At 44.1% G+C, this 20,583-nt stretch overlaps 2 protein-coding genes across 2 annotated transcripts in view; both read right to left on the minus strand.

The window, feature by feature from the left end:
• Nucleotides 1-310: 310 nt before the first annotated feature.
• Nucleotides 311-15,688, minus strand: rab11fip1a (RAB11 family interacting protein 1 (class I) a). The gene is given in 7 exon segments (XM_076989120.1): nt 311-2,059; nt 2,188-2,299; nt 3,168-5,102; nt 7,433-8,264; nt 8,442-8,872; nt 15,113-15,429; nt 15,431-15,688. Coding segments are annotated over 7 exon segments (3,849 nt in total). The 5' UTR covers nt 15,464-15,688; the 3' UTR covers nt 311-1,870.
• A 774-nt stretch (nt 15,689-16,462) lies between these two features.
• adgra2 (adhesion G protein-coupled receptor A2) overlaps nt 16,463-20,583 on the minus strand; it is a 49,892-nt gene continuing 45,771 nt past the window's right edge. Inside the window, 2 exon segments of the mRNA XM_076989119.1 lie at nt 16,463-20,103; nt 20,105-20,492. Coding sequence (XP_076845234.1) covers nt 19,033-20,103; nt 20,105-20,492 — 1,459 coding nt within the window. The 3' untranslated portion in view covers nt 16,463-19,032.

Genomic DNA, 20,583 nt, shown 5'->3' on the forward strand with positions numbered 1-20,583 from the left:
AGGACCCTGATATTTTTACTGACATGAATACTTCCTTTTGAGGACTAAACTATCCATTTTGAGTAAGTGACACAGTTTTGCAGGTTATTAAGTTTTGCAGGTCAGGTTTTGCACTTCGTACTAATCGTTTTGAGAAATGAACTTATTGTTGTGCAAATGTTAATAATGATGTGAGATGTACCAAAGCTGTAAACAACTGTAAACTTTAAACAACCTGTGAAAAACATGGTATCGTTCAGTAAATACTTGATTTTGAGGACAAAATACACTGATGTACAAGTGAAAAAATATCAACCAGCGTCAAAGAAGGTACAGGATTTAATATTTTTATTTGGTTTTGTAGAGCAGAATACATGAGCATTCAGTTACTCTCCCATTGCAATAAACAGATAAAATTATCATCTATTAAACAATAAACATACTTTATCCAAAATATATTTGATCATCAAAATGTAGAAAGAAATTATTACATAGAAAGAACCAAGAAGGCACAAGTATACAATAAATTAGTCTTATTGCAATGTCCCTATAAGTTCAAACAGGGATCACTGAACTACCAGTGTGTAGTACAACCATCCTTCTCTTGTGTAGTACGGTCCTTTAAAAGGCCTCCCTTGTAGCATAACCTTGGTATACATAAAGGTGTACATATTGTGCAGAGCAATATACTGACTGATCAAAACTCTGCGCTTAAAAAAACATGTAATCCTTGGTTAATTATGGAAGCAAACTTAGCAAAAACTTAGTAAAATATATATACACACACGGACACACACACACACACACACACACACACACACACACACACACACACACACACACACACACACACACACACACACACACCATAGCAACCTTGTTTTACATAAAACAATTTGTTAAATGATCATAAAACTAAAAATAGAAGAAATAAATTAATGAAAACACTATCTTTGAGCACGTACGAGAACAGTTTAGTGGTGATCATCTTCATTTACAAGACTACCCATAAACTAGGTGTAGGCTTAGTGATTACACAATTATAATGATTACAACAAAACCAACATAATCAAAATTCCTTTAGTCAGTGTTCAAATTCACAGCTGTGATCTTGCAAATAAAATATATTCCCTCATATGCTCATGGGTTGCTAGTAATGTACTGACTATTGTCTGATAGAAAATACACTTGTCAATCAAGAGCAAAAACATCAATGCTCAGCCAGGATGTATGGAGTGCAGAATAAAGAGAGATCCATCACTCTTACTGCAATGACAAACACCAGCAACAGTCCAGGATTACGACCCATTACAGCTGTATGTCCAAGTACAAATCATAATGGGAACGCAAACTTAAGGGTTCTTCGTTTGTGAATAACTGAAGTCAATTTGTAGAACGTAAAAAAAAAAAAAAAAACAAATTAAGACAAAATGCAGAACATTGGTAATCCTTCATTTGACACCCTTTGTGAAAGGATCTCTGCATCCAGACAGAAAGTGCTTTCAGTGCACAGCAGGCAGGCAGCAGGATACAGCACTGCGCCACAGCCTTGATTTCACCCTTCGGGCCCCAGATAAGGCCAGAATGGTACAAATGCAACTTTATGGTAGGCAACAGTAGATTTCCCAGCACATACAATTCACCTTCACTTATTTCTATCAAAATAAAAAGAAACCCAACCAAAGCAAACTGAAAAGCAAACGCAGGTGTTCAGAGGGGTGTACTGAAAACCATAACGTTCAGATAGTAGCCTGGAACACATCGTCTTTTCTTGATTGCTTGGTTCTTGGAGCACTTGACCCACCAGAGATATGGGAAGCACTAATTACCAAAGTCCCCTATCTCCTCCATTCACTGCTTCAGTTCACAGCCCCGTGTGCTGGCCCTCATCCTAAACTTTGGAGTTAAGAGCCAATAGGATGCTGGGTTGCTCCTCAATGACGCGTACCAACAAGTTGTCAATGTAGTCTTCCAACTCCAGGATCTTGCTGTCTTTCTTGGAGAGCTCAACTTGCTGCTTGACCACCAGCGTTATCAGCTCTTCTTGAGTGAGCTGGGTATATGGGCCGCCCTCGGACGTCTGAGGAAAGGGCAGGAGAAAACATGAGAGGGAACATCAACAAAGCATGAGCTTATGTGAGAAACATCTGATGGAATGAGAAACGTCAAGTGTCTGCATTAGTCTGCTGTTCGCATAAATACGCTCACCTTTGATTTCTCAGTCACTTCTCGGATGATTGTTGACTTCAAGTCTTTCACCATGGAGATGTTACTAGATGGCTGATTTTCAGGTGTGTTCATTGGTTTCACTGGATGGGGTCTAAGGCAAAAAGGAGGAAGAACAGACTTTAGTGTAGCAAAACCTCATGGACCATGTGAGAAAGTAGTACAATGAAGGGGTCATAACTAAAAGTAAAGAAAACATATGATAAAACACTTTGCATTATCCCAGATTCAGTGCTTGAAAGTGTCATTCAGGTTTCAAATTTACTGAATCTGAACAAATAATCAAAATGGCTGTGGGCTGATTTACAGGTCATCAGAGTGAGCAAAGGAAAATTATTTAAGAGAGATTAAAAATACAAGAACGTTGTTAGTTTTCCCACCATAAAGGGACCATCATTGAGCTATTAATAAAGTATAGTAAAATACACCCAGTGAGTAAAACACACAACACTTGTTGAAACCAGATTATTTACATTGTTATGGTAGGCAAGATATTGCAGACACTCGAAATTTATAGCTTGATCCAACAAAATCTTTCACCCAATGCAGCATAAACCCCAATTTAATTGTAACCAGTAAATTTATAACAATTAAAGCAGTGTCCAAAAATAAATAAATAAATAAAAACCCCAAAAAACATTCCTGGCTAGAAAATACCAAGCTCTGAAACAAATGTCCATATTATTCACTAATAGTACAAAAACAGTCCTTTAAATTTCATATCTGTCCTTGAAAGCATCTTTCAGCAGATCATGGTTTTGTTTTGTGATGAACAAGCAGCAGTGAATCACCAGCCAATCTCAAGTTGACCATAGTTAAGGACAACAGACTCAAAATGGAAAGAGAGTGATCTTTTTGAGAAGAGCAGAGAGCAGAGCACCTCGGAAACAAGAAAGTCAAGAGTCTCAGGGTTAGTAGGATTTGCTGCTTACAAAATAGGGTGGCATCAGGATTATTCTCACCTGCGAGGGCTCAGTACCCCACCTCCTGTACTGCTTGGCGAGGTGACTGACTGAACCTCAGAGGGTGAGACTCTGAGTGTGCTCTTGCCCCCAGACACACTTCCAGGTAGTAGTTCTGATGCAGCTGAGGAGAGTGACACATGCGTGGGGGAAGCAAAAGGATCTTTTCCTAGGATGGCTTTTGAGGTAGTGGTCTTACTTTCACCAATATGTGGTCCAGCAACACTAGTAACAGTTAATTCAACATCATCTTGAACAGGCTGGGAGGCTGGTTTGTCCGTAATGGTTTTCTTCATTATGTTTTTCTCCAAGTTACTAGGAGGCTGAGGTGCCAGTTTTTTCTTCTGCGAATATATGGACGGACTTAAGTTCCTCTGGGTTTTTGGGGAATTCGTTTCATCTTTGTATGCGGCATATCCAGAGAGTGAATCTGTCTGATCTTGGGATGCAGGTGATCCAAAGAAAGTATCCGTTTTATCTTTGGATGTGGGAGTTTCATGTTCTGTTTCAGCAGAACTATAGAATGGGTCAGTTTCATTTTTAGGTCCAAAAATGTTTTCAAAATTGTCTGGAGTTACGAACTGATCTTCAGGTTTCTTTGCTTGTTTTGGGCCATCAGCAAACAGGTCATCTTGATCTGTGTCCTGCTGTGGCATGGCCCAAGGGTCTTGAGAAATAAGCTTATCATTTGGGAAAGGGTCATATTTACTCAGAGCACTGGTGTGATTTGTAACTGGTTGTTTTTTTGCAATATCTACAGTTCTGGCAATATATGATGATGAATCACCTGATTTAGGCCTGGGCATTTTTTCCTCCAAACTAGCATTCTCCTCTGTGGACCTTCTTGTAAAGGAATCTTCATTTTTTCTTTCCATCTGAGCACTTTTTGATGGTGTTAGAATAGCCTGCTCTGGTTGTACTTGTATGACTGGTTCTTTGTCTTGAGCTCTTTGCCTAGGTTTTGCTGAAGGCAGCCCTGTGGCATTATCAGTCTTTGAGTCTTCTGGATAATTTGATTTTTTTCTCGCTGTTGGTATCGGCTTTTCTTTTGGCTCTGGGGTTTGGCCAGCGGTGCCAACTGGTTTCTGTTCTCTTACTAGAGTTTCTTGCTGACTCTGGACATTTGGTACTGGACCAGTGCCCAAAGCTTTGGCTCTAAAAAGGTTGGACTTGTTTACAGTAGCATAAATTGGTTCTGGGGAATGTACTTGCTTAGGCTTGTTCACGGTAGCATACAATGGTTCGGCTATATGAGCTTGCTTGGAATTGACCCTAAGCAGCTGTCTTGCTGTTGTCAGAGTAGATGTCTTTGGCGGGGTTAGAGCCTGTTTAGGTGCCACTGCTTTTGTGGAGCGCGAGGACTCCTCCTCCTGATCCACGGGATATTGATTGAGGTTTGCGACGTTCCCGTCTTTCAAAACAGCCGATTTATTACGTTCATTGGGGCCGTCCACACTCATTTCTTCTCCAATGAGCTGAATTTGGCCATCCATTTTTCTTTGGTTGACCTCAGCTATGATATGTTCCCAACGAGTGCTAGTCATAACCCCATGCTTCCTCTTGGGAAAGAGTGCATCATAATCAGGAAGAGGAAGAGAAGGTCTTTGTTGAGAGTTTGATGGATTTGATCCATTTTTTGGATTGTGGTTTTCATTGGAGGGAACTCCAGGGTAACTGGGTGGATTAGGGGCCTTGTGCTTTTTTTGAGGCATGCTGGTGGTGTAGTCGACTCCTGAAAGATTCTCAGTTCTCTGGGGTTTAGGAGGTGCCATAGAAGTGTGAAGATTCGAAAACATATCAAAAGACTCAAAAGGTTCGTTAGAGGGAGGTGGCGTCTGGAGGACAGACGCAGTGACAGTGTTGTGGATGTCTGAGGTGGTAGGAGAATCAAGGGGATTGGTATTATCTGTTTCACACTTCGGACCAAGAGCCGATCTGCCAAGGAGCAAGAACATAAAACACCAATTTGAGCCGAACTGCTCTTTAGTACCACAGTGACTAAACACTCTGCCAGTTCTCAGACTCCGTCCTTTAGTCCTAATTACGTCACACTAGTCACATTAGTTTGGACAGTAACACAACAAAAAAACGTGACCTATTCAAAGTCATCATTCTGGTTTGCCCACAAACAATGAAAATTCACACGCGCAGGCACACACAGAGCTAACATTAAGCTCTACATCAATTAAATAATAAAGCGTCTGAATCAACTAAAGCTTATTAACTGCTCTCGGACATGTGCTTTAGTGATCATTACTACTGTCTCGTTATCAAGGTCACACCTGTTACTGCAGACGTATTTGTATTACTATTTTCATTATTATGCCATCACTGTACTTCTACTATAAAACCATTTTATTTTTTACTTCAGTAATATTTGAATTATATTAGAAACAACTGATATCCTCTTTCAAGGTCAGTTAAGACCAAAAGCAAATAGGAGAGGAACTCAGAAGGGCAAACCATTTGTTTACATATGCAACATAAACAAAATCTTCATTTTCAGAATAGAATCTCAGGGTTTGCCATTTCCACTAATGTGGGACTTGAAATTATAGTCATGACTCAACAGCACGCATACCATTTCCAAAATCATAAAAACACACCCAACATTACAGAAAGCACTAACTATACACTATTTTAAGTCCAATATCCCCAGCATAACCCATCTTTAATAACAAAACATTAAATAACACACACACACTACTCACCACCTGAAGGAAACTATATTAATACTTCCTCATAATCCTACATGTGAGTGAAAAGTCTCAAGGATCAGGAAAAAAGCAACAAGTCATTAGCCATCCTCACTCACACACTGCATGTTAGTCACAGTCTGGGAGTGCATGACGCCAGATCACGCGTGTGTAACCCGTTTCTCTCCATACCTGTGCACCTCAGCTGACACGCTGAGCAACATTCCCTTCTAGCCAATCAGACCACTGCTGCTAAACTGGTCCAATGGGGTGCATTTAAGAAAGAAGTCAACAATCCTTTGTTTTAAAACAGGTTAGGAAGGGATTAGCTAAGACCACTCAAGACAACCTGATTATGGGATAATGCAGAGGGCGGCATATGCAGGATTTAGATCACAAATCAGCCTTAAATGAGTGACTCTGTCAAGGTATTATTACAGACATACACCTTTGATGCTGATAATTTGACAAGAATGGAAGAAATTCAAAAAGACAAGACTCAAATGCTACTCCACCAAATAAGTTGAGAACATTTATCGTACAACAAAGATAAGAAAAGGAAAACAGAGAAACTACACTGTAGAAGAAGAAAGATCCATGGTTGGCTTAGAGCAGGCTGAGTGTTGATCAGTAGCTGCTAGTATCACTATGTGATGCTGACAGCAGCAGAGGACTCGGCCTTCAACCACTCTCACAGAAAACCAGTGAGCTATTTATGTCATGGTGAAAAAACAAGTCCTTTAAACCCTCCCCTAATAACAGAAAGCACAGAGAGGGTAGGAAATGAGCTTTCATTTAAAAGGTGTTGAATTTCATCATGCCTCTTTACACAACACTGTTATTCATATATATATACACAATTCATATATATACAAAAAGGAGCTTCTGTCAAGTGATTAATAGATGCATTATTAATTCTCAGTGCATGTTCGAAAACATGGTTTGCCAAACCTCTTTCAGTAACAAAGTTGACTAACGTCAACAGATTTAAGCTTCTTTAAGCAAATTATTTATACTTTATGATTTAAAATGTGTATTATACTCTTATATTTCTGTATTTCAGTAAATGGTTTAGAGAGTCATTTATGTTTGTGAACATGCACTGAGCATTTAGTCACACGGAAAGGTATTAGTTGAAAACGACGGTGTGAATGTAGGGGTCCCCCCCGTAAAAGATCAGGTGGTTTGCCACAGAGGCCCAGCAGACGGAGGTTAGTGTAGTGGAATTACAGTCTCTTTTCCTCGCAGATGTGAACTCTTATTCCTGCTCCTAACTGACCACATTAGCAGTCAGCTCAACTTACCATTCACTACGCTGTCTCGGGTCCAGGCTGAGAAGGTTACACTGCACGCGTCTGAGATTTCTCATTATAATTTCAGAGGATCACAAGACTCCCTAACAGGTATAATCACCTAATAGCTGAAGTTGAGGAATGAGCGGTAACATTTGCCTTTGGGTAAAAAAAAGGCCTTCGTGTTATCTTGAGGGGGTCTCCAATGTCGTTCAGAACTCAGCAGACGTGCTGCTGTGTGTTCACTGGAATGCAGGAAGATCATCTGAAAACTCACCTTGGTTTAACAGCAGAAACCCTGGGTGTCCGACCAGGGAAGGCGTTGGTGGGCGGCGCTGGAGCAAAGGTGGGCTGCACTCCCCTTGTTGGATCTGCTGGGCTCCCTTCCAAGAAAGAAGTGGTGGTGGTGTCTGGGCTGAGAGGAATTTCCTCAAAACGGTTTGCGGAGGCAACAACTTCCACGTGCCTGGGACGTTCTTGAGGACTGGGCTCTTCTTTTTTCTTGCCTAGGCCAAACAGAGAAGACAGTCTCTCGGTCACCCTGGCCTCCTCGTGGCGTTTCTGTTCCTCCGCTTTCTTCTGCTGCTCTTCGTCCTCCTTGCGCTTCTTCTGCTGGTCCTCCAGCACCTTCTTCCTGTCCTCCTCCTCCTGTCTCCTCAGTCTCTCCTCTCGATCTTGCTGCCTCCTCCTGTCCTGCTCCTCCTGCCGCTCCAGGAGCTCCTGCAGGCGCCCGTCCGCCTTCTTCTGCTTCTTGTCTTCGTCCTCGTTGGAGAGCTGCGAAACACGCGGTGCTCTGTCCATCGGCTCGGGCTTGTAGGTGGGAATGCTGAGGCCCTTGAACGAGTCGACCGAGACGTCGGACGTGTTCCGCTCGTGGGATTTGCGCAGGTCTTCTGTGGAGCCCTTCACGGAGCCGCTCAGGCTGAGCGTGGAGCCAGAGTTGGCCGACGGCTCTTCTTCCTCGGCGTACACATGGCTGCCGTTGATGCACAGGTTCTGCTCAGGAATGTTCTGCTTCGAGCGGTTCAGCAGAGAGAAAGGGCCTAGAGACACTTTGCTGTCGGTGCTGCTGGTTCGTTTGTGGCCCAGAAACTTGAACTTGCGTTTAACTATTTGAGACAAAAACACCAAAAACAAATATAGAAATAAATATCAAAACACATACGGAAATATACAGTTACTGCATTTGTTTTGAGCACTGAAAATGAACAAGCCTATTTTCAGTGAACACCAAATTGCTCGTTATTAAATTCCTACAACAGTGTTTGCACAGTGAGGGCTCTTACCATCCGGGGATTCCACATTGAGCCCTGAGGATCTACTGCTGCTCAGCGAGGTGTTCTTCTCGGGCAGCGTGCCGAGAGTGGACATGGACTGGGACACGCCCTTGTGGAGGTTGGACTTCGGCTTGAACAGAGACTTCAGCTTCGACGGCTTGCTTTCGGGAGAGCCCACGCCAGTCTCTGGTTCCTCTTCGCTGTCCGTCAGGACCTGACCCACCGCGGACGGCACCACGGCGGACGCCGAGTCCGACAGCCCGTCCCTCTTTTTGCCGCGGACCTTGTCCTTGAGCTTTGAGAGACGGGAGCGCGGCTTGTCCTGCAAGGACAGGTCGAACATGCTGGCAGTCATGTTGTTCCTCATGAACTGGATGTCCAGGAGAACTTCTCCCCTGTCCTTGTCCTGCTTCCCACTCTTGTCCACCAGCTTGTACCAGCTGAAAACAAACAAACATGCTTTGGGTTAAACTCGACAACGATTTAGTCAGTTCATTATCAGGACGACATCTGGGTCTCAAGTCAGAGCTCAAAATAACTCGGACGATGCATTTAGTCAGCGATTGCAACAGAGCTCTTTGTATACATGTTGTACACCCAGTGACTCCCACGGGAACCGACGCCTGTCCCAGCAACGCACGGGTCACGGAAGGCCACGGGCGGATAATAAAAACAGACAATTACGTCTTTGTGCTGTGTGCGCACACCCCTCATCTCCTCTGTGCGGGGGATTAGCCATGCGGTCAGCACAGCGGGTGGACAGAAGCGCACCACCCCACATGCTTTTGTCCACCCATGCGCATCGCAACAGGCCAACCCCAACGCAGGGCTGGTGGAGAAGTTGGTGGGCGGTGCGAAGAGGAGATGCTGCTGTACCTCCAGGCTGTCGGAGAAGTGAGATACTGAACGGTTCCCAGGGTGTATACGTGTTCTCATGTGACAGTCACAAATACATTTTGTTTGGAGTCATATGTTTCCCTTGTAGCCTCTGGTTCTTTTAGGCATGTACATATAAACCAATACATAAAGCCTCAGTAACCTCCTGGGAAAATACAGGAAATGGAAACTTGAGTGGCATTGTAACTGAAGTGATACATTGAGAAGCACAGATCCGTCAGACAACAATTACATTAAAAAATCTGTGGTCAAGTCTGATCTCACACCTTTACATTATTAAGAGGTATGTATTAATTACTGCATAGCCAAAGACTTGTCTTAGAGTACCACGGGCCAGTGTTGAATTGCCTAGCCCAACACAGTTTACAAAGCATAACTATGTACGTCCATTATAAGGAGCTCTCCAGGAAACACTGGCCTACTCACATTTTTGTAAACAGTATTATGCAAAATATTATTTAAAATATTCTTCATAAAACACCCATGTAGTCAGACAACAACCGTAGCTGGTTGGTGGTACCACTGTAAGTGTGGAACTATGTGTGGGAGAACTAACAGGAATAGGAGTCCATCAACAGAGCTAGAGAGCTGAAGCTCATGGAATGTGCTGGTGATAATACGGTCTGGGTTCAGATAAGGCAGTTCTCGTTAAGATAACCTAGGAGGGTCCCAAAACAAATCTCCCCTCCCTGTGGTTCATCAAAGCGTGCTTGAAATGTCCGTGTGGGGACAGACTGTCCAGGGATCGTGCTGAATTCTGGCCATCGCGATGGAAATTAGCTGTAAGCTTCACCACTCAGAACTGGTCTAACGGGTCGCGAACGCACAGCAAACTCGATCTCCAAGTTATGGTCCGTGTCAGTCACGGACCACCTCACACAAAAACATCAACTCCCATGCCCGGCAGGCGTAACGCAATATCTTCTACAATGGAACGAGGGTGGAAGGAGAGGAGAGGAAGTGAAAGTTAACAGAGCGTTGTGTTCCACGGTCATTAAAGCAATGGTGTACAACAGCCGGAGCATATCGGAGCCAGTGGACGCAAGCTACAGGCGTCCCATCAGGGGCGTGTTTAGTCCCCAAGTGGAAGGTCAGTGTATTGTTAACAGACAGGAACAAGGAGCCCGTATACGGACCCAAAGAGCAAAAGGTCCCGCTCATTTCACAAGGTTTTTCTGCATGCAGCAAGGCTGCACGATGTGCAAACATTCAGACGAAACCAGTTCTGGAGGTCAGAAAAAGGAAAAAAAAAACAAAAAAAAAAAAACAAATGGCAGCATGGAAAAAAAGGCTTAAGTCACTTATGTAACACAGACCTGTCGCTTATCTGTTTGATGTGTGTAAGCAGCTATGCAGCTCAGTACCTGCTGCCTTCACATGACCTTGCATAGTGGGCAGTACCGTGGCATTATTGTCATTCCAAATGAAGCATGAACAACCCACCAAACTCACACATACACTGAACTACACTTGGCTGATAATGCCAACACCTTATCAGCCTGTAAGAAAGCCAATATAAACAGTCAAACGTCATGCAAGGAAATTAAACCCTGCTTGAGCGTACAAGCGGAATGAGTCTCTGCCCAGGGTAGAGTCAGAGTTCACACATAACTGGTAATACATAATTCGACAAAAAAATGCACTCAAGGAGGAAGTGCAACCCTCTTCAAAATATTTAAGGATACTCCTTTTGCCCAGTAATGCTATTAATTAAATTTATATGTATTTAATTAAATAAATATTCTATTAATTAAAAAATCCCATAGTTCAACAAGGGTCTCGCATGCATTTAAGATGTCATGTGTCAGCTTCTAAGTGTAGGCGTTATTCTTTTGTGCATATAGTGAAAAATGAAAACAGTGAAAAACGTGCAAAATCACTAGTGATGTGTGTGAACGTCACCACAGTGTTGGGCTGTGGTAGCATTTTACAATGGATGAACCTTGCCAAAAGTACATCTCCGAGATACTCCCTCACAAAGGACAAAGAATACCCTTGGATGAAATGCTGATCAATGTCAAAAGCTTCCATATTCACACTCAAGTAGGACAGTAACTCAACACTGGGTGCTAAGAAAAACAAGAAGCAGAATTCAATACTGTGTGAGAGAGAGAGAGAGAGAGAGAGAGAGAGAGAGAGAGAGAGAGAGAGAGAGAGAGAGAGAGAGAGAGAGAGAGAGAGAGAGAGAGAGAGAGAGAGAGAGAGAGAGAGAGAGAGAGAGAGAAATTAAACTACACTCTGAACCTTGTGACAAATAGCCTGCTAAATGATGGTACATTACACTTTTCAAGATATGCCTCCACGACAGATAAGACCCGAGATTAGTAAAGGCCAGTAAGGATAGCAGATGAAGTCATCCAAGAGAGAGACACCATTGGTGCTCAAAACATAGGCAGGGACACCTTCCCATAACCTTGAGTTCAGCTGAAAAGAACATTCCCTTCACCTTCTGAACATCTGGCGTTAAACAGGAACATAGTTCCATTATGTAACATGCTGCTCTGCATTCTGCTCAGTTTAACCATTAGAATGTCATAATGTCTTTCAATAGCCAATAGGCCACACCTACACTCTTCTTAACAATGGCAACACACCATCACACACGTTACTTTTAAAAACAGCACCGTAAGCAATATATATTTAGAGTGGCCATGACGACACGGGTTGAACCCGAAGCAGACAGACAGGTATCCACCCGCCTTCTTTCTCACGAACATCCTATCAGGGCGCGACCTGCAACAAAAGACAATGACCTCAAAACGCAAATGAGGCGTTAACGCCTTGTTGCTGCGTTTGCATAGACGGCAGCACTGGAAGATGTTGACGTGAACAGACAAAAATGCTTCACTTCCGAGCCCAAGGGAGAAGGCTTCAAATATAATGTACCTTTAGAGCAAATTATAGAACCATGAAGGCCAAGGAGGGAGAAGTCAGATTATACTGTAGAACTTGGTGTCTGGAACCAATGCTGGGCCAGGGCGAAGACAAAAAAAAGCCAATATTTATGTGGGCCTAATTCTGAAGGTCATTCGTGTGGGTGGTTGGCACTCACACTGGAGCCAGTGCCATGTGGGAATGAGAAGTGAATGAGTCATAAATGATTCAGGGCATGTGGTGTCTGCAAACCACCACACCAAGCCGTCCAGCCCAGGAGGACTGCAGGGTGGAGGACACCGTTCTCACACACCTGTCTGTGCCAGTAGATGCTGCCAAATTAAGCAGTCCATGGTACCCATGTAGACCCTGTAAAGGGTCTGCAAACTTCTATTAATATATTTCTATGTATTAAATTCTATTCATTATTTTGGCCACTAAACACACATGGAAAGGCAGAGAGTTTAAACTGTGACAATGGTGTGGAAATATTCACAGAATAAATAAAAGTACATAACCTTTTCACCGTGATGATAATACAGTGTACTGTATAAAGGTCTTGGGCCAGTGGAGAAATTCGAGGATACATATCTAGACAGGATTTTGCATGAATGAACCCATGAGCCTTTCAAGAACCCTTGGTCAGTTTACAATCATCACATGCATGAAGTTTTAGTGGTGTTATAGCATTCCAATGTAATTCAGATAAAAATTTATATAAAAAAAAAACATAACAGGAATGTTGTGTTTTCTAGATGGCTAGAAAAACAGGTTTGGGCCCTACATTTTTCCAAATTTTTAATGAGCAAAAAGCTATGTCGATTTCAAACATGGTGAAACACAATTAAGACCTGTGTCTGTTCAATCACAGTTCTCCCTTCAAAAGAACTGAGGTTATGTGGGGGCACAGACACAGAAGAGCAAAACGAAGAATAGGCCGGCACAAACTACCACGCTTCTCATAGCAGACGACAGGAAAAACTATGGTCTAAAAGTTACACTGTGTAATATCAGACACGTGGTTATCTGATGAATGGAGATGTTCTTTGCGCCAAAAGACCAGAGCTGAGGGGACTTCAGATAAGGCTTCTCTGGAGGAGGCTGGTTTGAAAAGCAGAGATATGATATGATAGGAAAGCCAGGATTTCCTAGATTGCTTTCCATGCTACGTTGGTGCTCGTCTGACCCTGAGACACTCATTGCCTTTAGTTTCATCTGATGTACAAGAGTGACCATGTGCGTGTGTATGTATGTGTGTGTGTGTGTGTGTGTGCGCGCGAGGTTTGACGAGATGGTAAACGGATGATGTCACTTGAGTCATGCAGAAAGCTATGCAGGCTGGAATATTTATTGATCTTAGTGTAGTCTCTATCGCGATGAACAGAAACTCAAATAAGACCTGGTGACTGTTTACCTTGTCGGCCCTGATCAAACAAAACTGGGACCGAGTGTTCCAGATGTCACAGTAGTATAAAATGGCAGTCAAACAGTTTGTTTGTAGCAACGTTTGAGGTCTAATCAAATGGCCCTTTCAACAAGGTTGGGCAGACAACAAAACAGATAAATAGCAACCAAGCCCAACAAAGTATCTAATTATACACCATAGCTGTCCCAACCCTAGCCTACCAGGTTAGGTAGAAAGAGAGAGAGAGAGGTTTGGCCCTCAGGGCTTTAGACTGACAAGTCCTATTAAAGTACCTAGTAAAGTATAAAAAGAAAATGCTTGCGTGTTAGTGTGCGCCTACAGAACATTCTTCCATCACAAACGACACATCCGACATAGTTAGAGCCACCTGGCCTGAAATAAATGTACAAACTTCCCTACCATAAAAGAAAGGGACGTGCAGGATAGACGTTTACTGTGGACTTGGTCATCCACTGCTAACACCCTCTGTTGTCAGCAATGAGTTAATAGAACATCTCACGGTTGGCTTGTGGTGCTACTGGTCTCTTATGATGCTACTAACCCAATTCTTCAACTTAAAATAAAATGATAACCGCCAGCCTTCCAGCCCTGCGCTGGGGTCTCCCTCCGTAGTTCAGCTTTTCCCCTCATCACACCTTAAAGCCTAATGGTAACAAAAAGGCCTTCGTGAGCGGGAAAGTGTCGAACACTACAAGGACACAAGCACACATGTCTGTTTATCTAGAATAGCACAAGCCTGTCATTTGAAATTGCAACAAAGCGTCACAACTACGTATAATCGTTTTGTATGACTTCTGAACACACGCATAACTCCACAGTGGTTTTCTAAATACACAACTAACAAATTGACAACTGACAAAGCTATTAAAAAGTTCATGAATTAATCAAAATAATTACTTTTAAATGTTGTGGGTTGACAGCTAGCACACACATCATTTGATTAACACCTCAACTATCCAGTATTTCTCAATGGGCTTGTACATGTCTATAAGATTATTACTAACTTACATTAGATCATCATTAGACTCACACAGCTCACCAATGATGACTAAAGAACCAACAATGGTATGTAACCTTATACCTGCCCTCCATGACAACCCATCAGCAAATCTGTATTTGATGTTTACACGCTACAAGTCCAACAGGTCCCACTAAATGTTTCAGTGTGAACCACAGCACAGGGAGGCTCGGCTTACACAAATAAAATGAGGTCACCAAGTGGATCAGATGTTGGAAAAACATACTCATACCAAATGAATTCTGGCACATTAAAGCTGATTAATGATATCCCAGGGAATGGAAACTACTGAAATGTGCAAAAAGATGTGTCACCCAGAAAACACAGCCGGGGGGGGGGGGGGGGGGGGGGGGGGGGGGGGGGGGGGGGGGGGGGCATGCAATCTAATTTACATTTTTTATTACACTATAACAACCTAGTCTTCCTGATCTTATGAATGTCATGTTTTTTGTTAAGGAGACTTACTCGGTCTTCTTGCGGGACTTGTTATCGTGGATGTCCAGCAAGTTGATGATCGCTTGTCCCAAAAGCTTATCCAGACCCACCAAGGCGCGATGCATAATGATGACATACAGCGTACACCGGTCCGCATTCCCACTCTGGAACATGGGCAGGTCGAAGGTGGCTTCCTCCTTCCACACCGGCGCCACGCACTTCTCCGCCACCGAGGTGGAGAACTTGTCCTTGGCCACCTGTATGATGGCGTAGGCATCGTTGGTTCCGTTCTTGCCTTTGACGCGCAGGTTCCGCGCTTGCAACACCGTCACCTGCACGCTGGTGGGGGTACCACTGCTGGCTCTGGTCAGCTAGGGACATGTTAACGGTGTCCGGGGCTGATTTAGGAGTCTTCGTCTGCCGAAACAGAACAGCCACCTAGTAGCGCGGTGTCGTTTGAAGCCCGTTCTCGCGGACGCACGCGCAACTCAAGCCACGCGGTGGCTGCAGGAGCTATATGACAGCGCTGACTCCGCCCCCGGCGTGACGCGAGGCTGCGCGTGGCTTGTTTGCGCGAGGTGGCGTGTCCAGGTAAGTCACGCGCACTCGGAGTACCCAGCCTACAGCTGCCTCCATCGTTTACTATACGTTCACATATTAGCTCCCATAAAAAAGTAATAAAACTTTTGTATAATAAAAGTTTTATATAATAAATATAACCAAACTAAAACAAACGATTAAAACGATTCCTAAATTAATGTAATTTGCAATTATACAAATTGTTCCTGTAATAAGCTTATTTAATAAATTATTTTAAAAAATCAACAGCTGTGACGTAGACGGTTAGCCAAGTACTACTGCAACTCCTAATAATAATAATAATTATTATTATAAACTTAGCATATTATAAATGCTAGCTGAGGCCTATAGGAGTAAAATCTCAACAATAACACCATCTGAGCAGCGCCTAGCAACAACGTAGCTAACGACGTTACAGGAGCTTACACGAATGGAAAGGCGCAGGAGCTAACATTTCCTGAAAAATGAAACAGCTTGAGCTTCAAATCCCTATCGGGCATAGAGAGAAGAAGTAAACAGCTTTAGGTCTACTTATAACCAACAGCTAAACTAAGAACTGGAGAGCATCACACCCAGGTTCCACGGTGAATTAGTCCCCACCCAGATCAAAGGTCCTGTGATCTAATTGGACATATTTCTTGTCAATTACTAACAGTAATTTCGTGATTGGTTTAAGGAGAAAATTTACATTTCACGTGGCGTCAAGGAAATGCAAAACGTTTGCGTTCAACGAAGCTCTGTAGATAAGGGCCGGTAAGAGTATAACAACTGATACGCTTGATTCAGTACTAGTTAATTAGAAAGTCTTTATTTTGCATCAGAATTTTTGGTAAGGCACGATCTTAAAAGCAAATATATTACTGAAACTGAAAAAAAAGATTTAAATTTCCATATCGAGGCATTGAGAATATAAATACACATTAATTTTGAAATCTCCCTTTTTAACAATGAGATGACAGCAGAAGCAATCTTTATTGGATGAACAGTCTACTAAATTTATGCTGACCAAAATATGTATGCATAGGGACAGGAAAATGTGAATGCAAACACCATGGCTTGTTTAAATAAAAAAAAACAACAAAAAACAAAACAAACAAACAAAAAAAATGTGGCACTGTGCAGTGGTGAGTATAACAAAACCAAATGACTGTATGCTAGATTTTTGAGAATCACACAGGGTGTTTAAAACTTTTATTATGGAACCATGTCACTAAGCCAAAATGCAGTTTTGAGTTATGCAAAAGGAAATGCGGACTGGCTGATCACAATAAGGAGCGTGTCTGCTTTTAAAGGAGCACTCAATCCTTTCACACCATCCAAGCTTGTCATTTTACTAATAAAACAGTACTGGAAACAACTGCCTTGTAAAAAAGCATGTGTTATTTGTTAGCCTACATGTCCTGACATTAATATGCTTCAATAAATATGGACATAAAATTTTTGTATCTTGCAATATTTTTTTAACTGATTGCTTTGACATTATAGGGAGATTTCTGATGTGTAAGGAAAGAAAGAAAGAGAGAGAGAGATAAAAAAGAAACTTATTTGCAAATACTGTGTCAAGAGAGTGTTAAACACAAAGCATCTTTGGCATAAATCCCTGAACATATGTGTTAAAGAAAAGCCAGCAGTTTGAATCTAGAACAGACTCAACATGTGAATAAACAACAGCCTCTGGAAAGCGTAACTTTGCCACCGAAGGTCAGAATTGCATATGACATCATAAATAAGAAGAGACTACTGGTTTGGCATAGTGCAGATTGTCTCATGTCCAACACTGCTGTCCCCTTTCTCCCCTAGATACTACATCTTTACTCATATAAGACAAACACACGCTGGGTTCCTCAGGAGGAACCTGATGTGGAAGGATTTGGGGGATTCCCACCAGGCTGGTTCTGTATACACAGAATAAGTATAATTTACACCGACAAAGGAAAATTCTCACTGAACATTATTTTTGAACATAAACCTGACTTATTTTTTTCCCATCATGACAGAGAACTTGGGAAACCCTTCCAAACAACACTGAATACTTTTGCTTTGCATTAGAAATAGTCTGTGTGGAGTAGCCTACATTATATGTAAGGGTAAATGTCTGAGAAAAGCAAGATAGATTTAGAACTGTGAACAAAACATCACTTCACCAATGGTGATGTAGACTATAAATTACAAATTGACAATGTACCCCAAAGAAAAATACAACAAAAAACCCTGAATCTGTTAATACTGACTTTCAGGAATAATAATAAAAAAACATTTTCTTTGTCTTCATTGGGCCACCATGATTTGGTGTGAGACAGAGACATTTTCCAAGTGCTATCCTAAAACCATGTCACACATGATTTATAAAACTTCAGATTGTCCTTATGCACCCAGCTTTCTCAATACATCACAACCACAACTTTGTTTTAGCAGTAATATGGTGAAAGTGGCTTTTGTCCAAATATCCTGCCAATATCCATGCGTTTGAAAAAAATGGCATAAGTGATCCAGTAGAGGGCAGTGTAGATTAATGTTTTTCACTATGATCTTGGCCAAAAGGGGGTCAGTGATTGGTTTACTTCCTGCTTCAGAACAGTATTATCAGCAGAAAAAGACCAACAATCCCAGTGCTAATTCCTGTTCCACAGAAAATCGTGGAGAGGAAGCAATTTTCTCGGTAAGTCCTTAACATTAATGTTGGAATGACTAGATAAGGCCAAGAGGTATTTTTCAGTGCTCTAGAGTGAAAAGAACTAAATACTGTAATGGTAATACTGTAATTACATCCACACATTCATGCTTACACACATTTACACATATACATCTCTTTAACTCTCAATACCACACACACATACATACACACAAGCATTTCCTTACACACTAATTTACAAGCACAAAGCAAGACAGACATTATGTATAAAAGGAATGCACCTCGAGGTCCATCTCTAGCGATATGCATAGACACAAAAATCTTAATGGATAAATTGTACAGATACCTTAAGGTAGTGAAACGCTTTCTAGCCGTCGCCTTTGAAACTAATGTTAGTGTAATAAAAGACAAACAAGTCACAAGTAACACTGCTGCACATTTTTTTTGGAGGGTCAGCTGTTGCATATACAACAGAACAGAATTGTCAGTTTTCTACATCTGGCACCAAATTGTATGGAAGCCCTCACGAGACCAAAGCACGAGGAGTTATGGGGCGAACAGCGTGGTGTGTTTCAGGAAAACACAGATGACTCAAAAGTTCACTGCGCGTTTGTGAAAATATCGTGTACAGGACGCTAATCATGGAGGAAGTCAGGTGTCAGTGACATTTGTTTTGATGCACACTTCCTTACGAACACACAACGGTAGCTGCTTACGCCGTCCTGCTTACAGGACACCGTCACACTGTCGTCTCGCTCTTCCAAATCCCGCCCCTCATCCCGACCGAGCCCTGCGATTGGTCTGTCCCGCTCGCGTCCAGCTGAATCACAGAGCCTTTCAGGGTCCCATTGGGCGTGGCGACCCCCGGCGAGGAGGTCGTCCCGACGACTGCTGCTATGGCAACGTTCAGCGGAAACGAGCTGCGCCTGGTGTCCCTGTCGACGGCGGCGGCCATTTTGAGGTTGTCCCGGCTGGCGCTGCGGCGTTGAGCGTTCTGCTGCAGTGCCACGCGGCTCGCCACAGAGGGCGCCAAAGGAAAAGGCCGCCTGCTCCCGCTGCTGCCGCCGTCGCTGCCCTCCGAGGCGCTAGTCGCTAGCCCCTCCCCACGGGGCCTCCCATTGGTCAGCGGCCCGTTCTGGCTCTCCGAGTGGCTGTTCCGGAGACTCCCGTTCTCGCTGGTGGCGGGCCTGTGAAGGTGATGCACTTGTTCGGCCCCAGGCGGGCCCAGGGCCCCTACGCTACCCCCACCCCCGCCGCCCCGCACGGCCTTCAGCCGATAGTGTCCCCTGCCCTCCCCCCGGTGGTGGTACAGAGCACCGCCTGCTTTAGTTCGCCCGCCGGCCTTCCTCCGGTGCGGCTGCTGTGCGGGAACGCCCGTGTTCCCGGTGGCCGGCGGCCCGTCCTCGGTTGCCTTGCCGCCGCTGTGGTTCTCCGTGCTGGTGCTGGTGTTGGTTCCGCCCCCGCCCGGCGCTCGTGTGCCGCCGTGCCCGTTGTCCTGTGCCACCTGCAGGAGGTTGGTGAGCTTGCAGGGTCCGGTGCCGGCGCTGCCCGTCCCGCTGTGCGTGGTGGACGACCTGGCGGAGGACGAGTAGTTGTTGGGCTCCGCAGGACACCCGTTGAAGAGCTGCGATCCCCTCTCCGAGGCGCTCCGACCGGCAGGGGAGGGGTCCACGCAGGGGGCGCTGTAGCCGGGCACGGGCTGGGAGTGGCGGTATCCCGGACAGCAGCTCAGCCAGGCTGCCTGGACGTCCAGACGCTTGAAGCAGTGGTGGAGGACCAGGAAGATGCCCAGGCCTGTGGTCGTCCCCCCCGTACAGGCAGCTGAAGAACTTCCTCTCCCTGTCCATGTGCCACATGGCCATCGCCCCGCAACACCACGTGAGCATGAAGACGAACTGGGTCACCAGCAGCGCCAGGAACTGGGCCTTCAGAGAGTGGTGGTCCTCCGGCGACGTCCCAGCATGCACCGGGCTGACCGCGGAGTCCGACGAGAGTAGGCTGGCGCTGCCGCCGAGAGCCGGTTGGACCTCGGGCACCGGGGTCGACCCAGAGGTGGAGCACGAGGGCTCCTTGGCCCTCTGGGATTTCCGGCACCTCAGGCGGGCCACGGTGCACAGGAAGTAGATCCAGGTCACCACGACCACCAGGCCAGCCGGAACATAGAATGCGCCTATACTAGGTTGCCATACCAACCAGCAGCTGCGCAAGGGTCACAGACAGTAAAAAGGTCAAAAAGGAAAAAGGCCATGAATTACTCGGATGACGGAAATACAAAAAGAGCTCTGTATTA

The sequence above is a fragment of the Brachyhypopomus gauderio genome, unplaced genomic scaffold, assembly GCF_052324685.1.
Source record: "Brachyhypopomus gauderio isolate BG-103 unplaced genomic scaffold, BGAUD_0.2 sc65, whole genome shotgun sequence".
Lineage (NCBI taxonomy): Eukaryota > Metazoa > Chordata > Actinopteri > Gymnotiformes > Hypopomidae > Brachyhypopomus > Brachyhypopomus gauderio.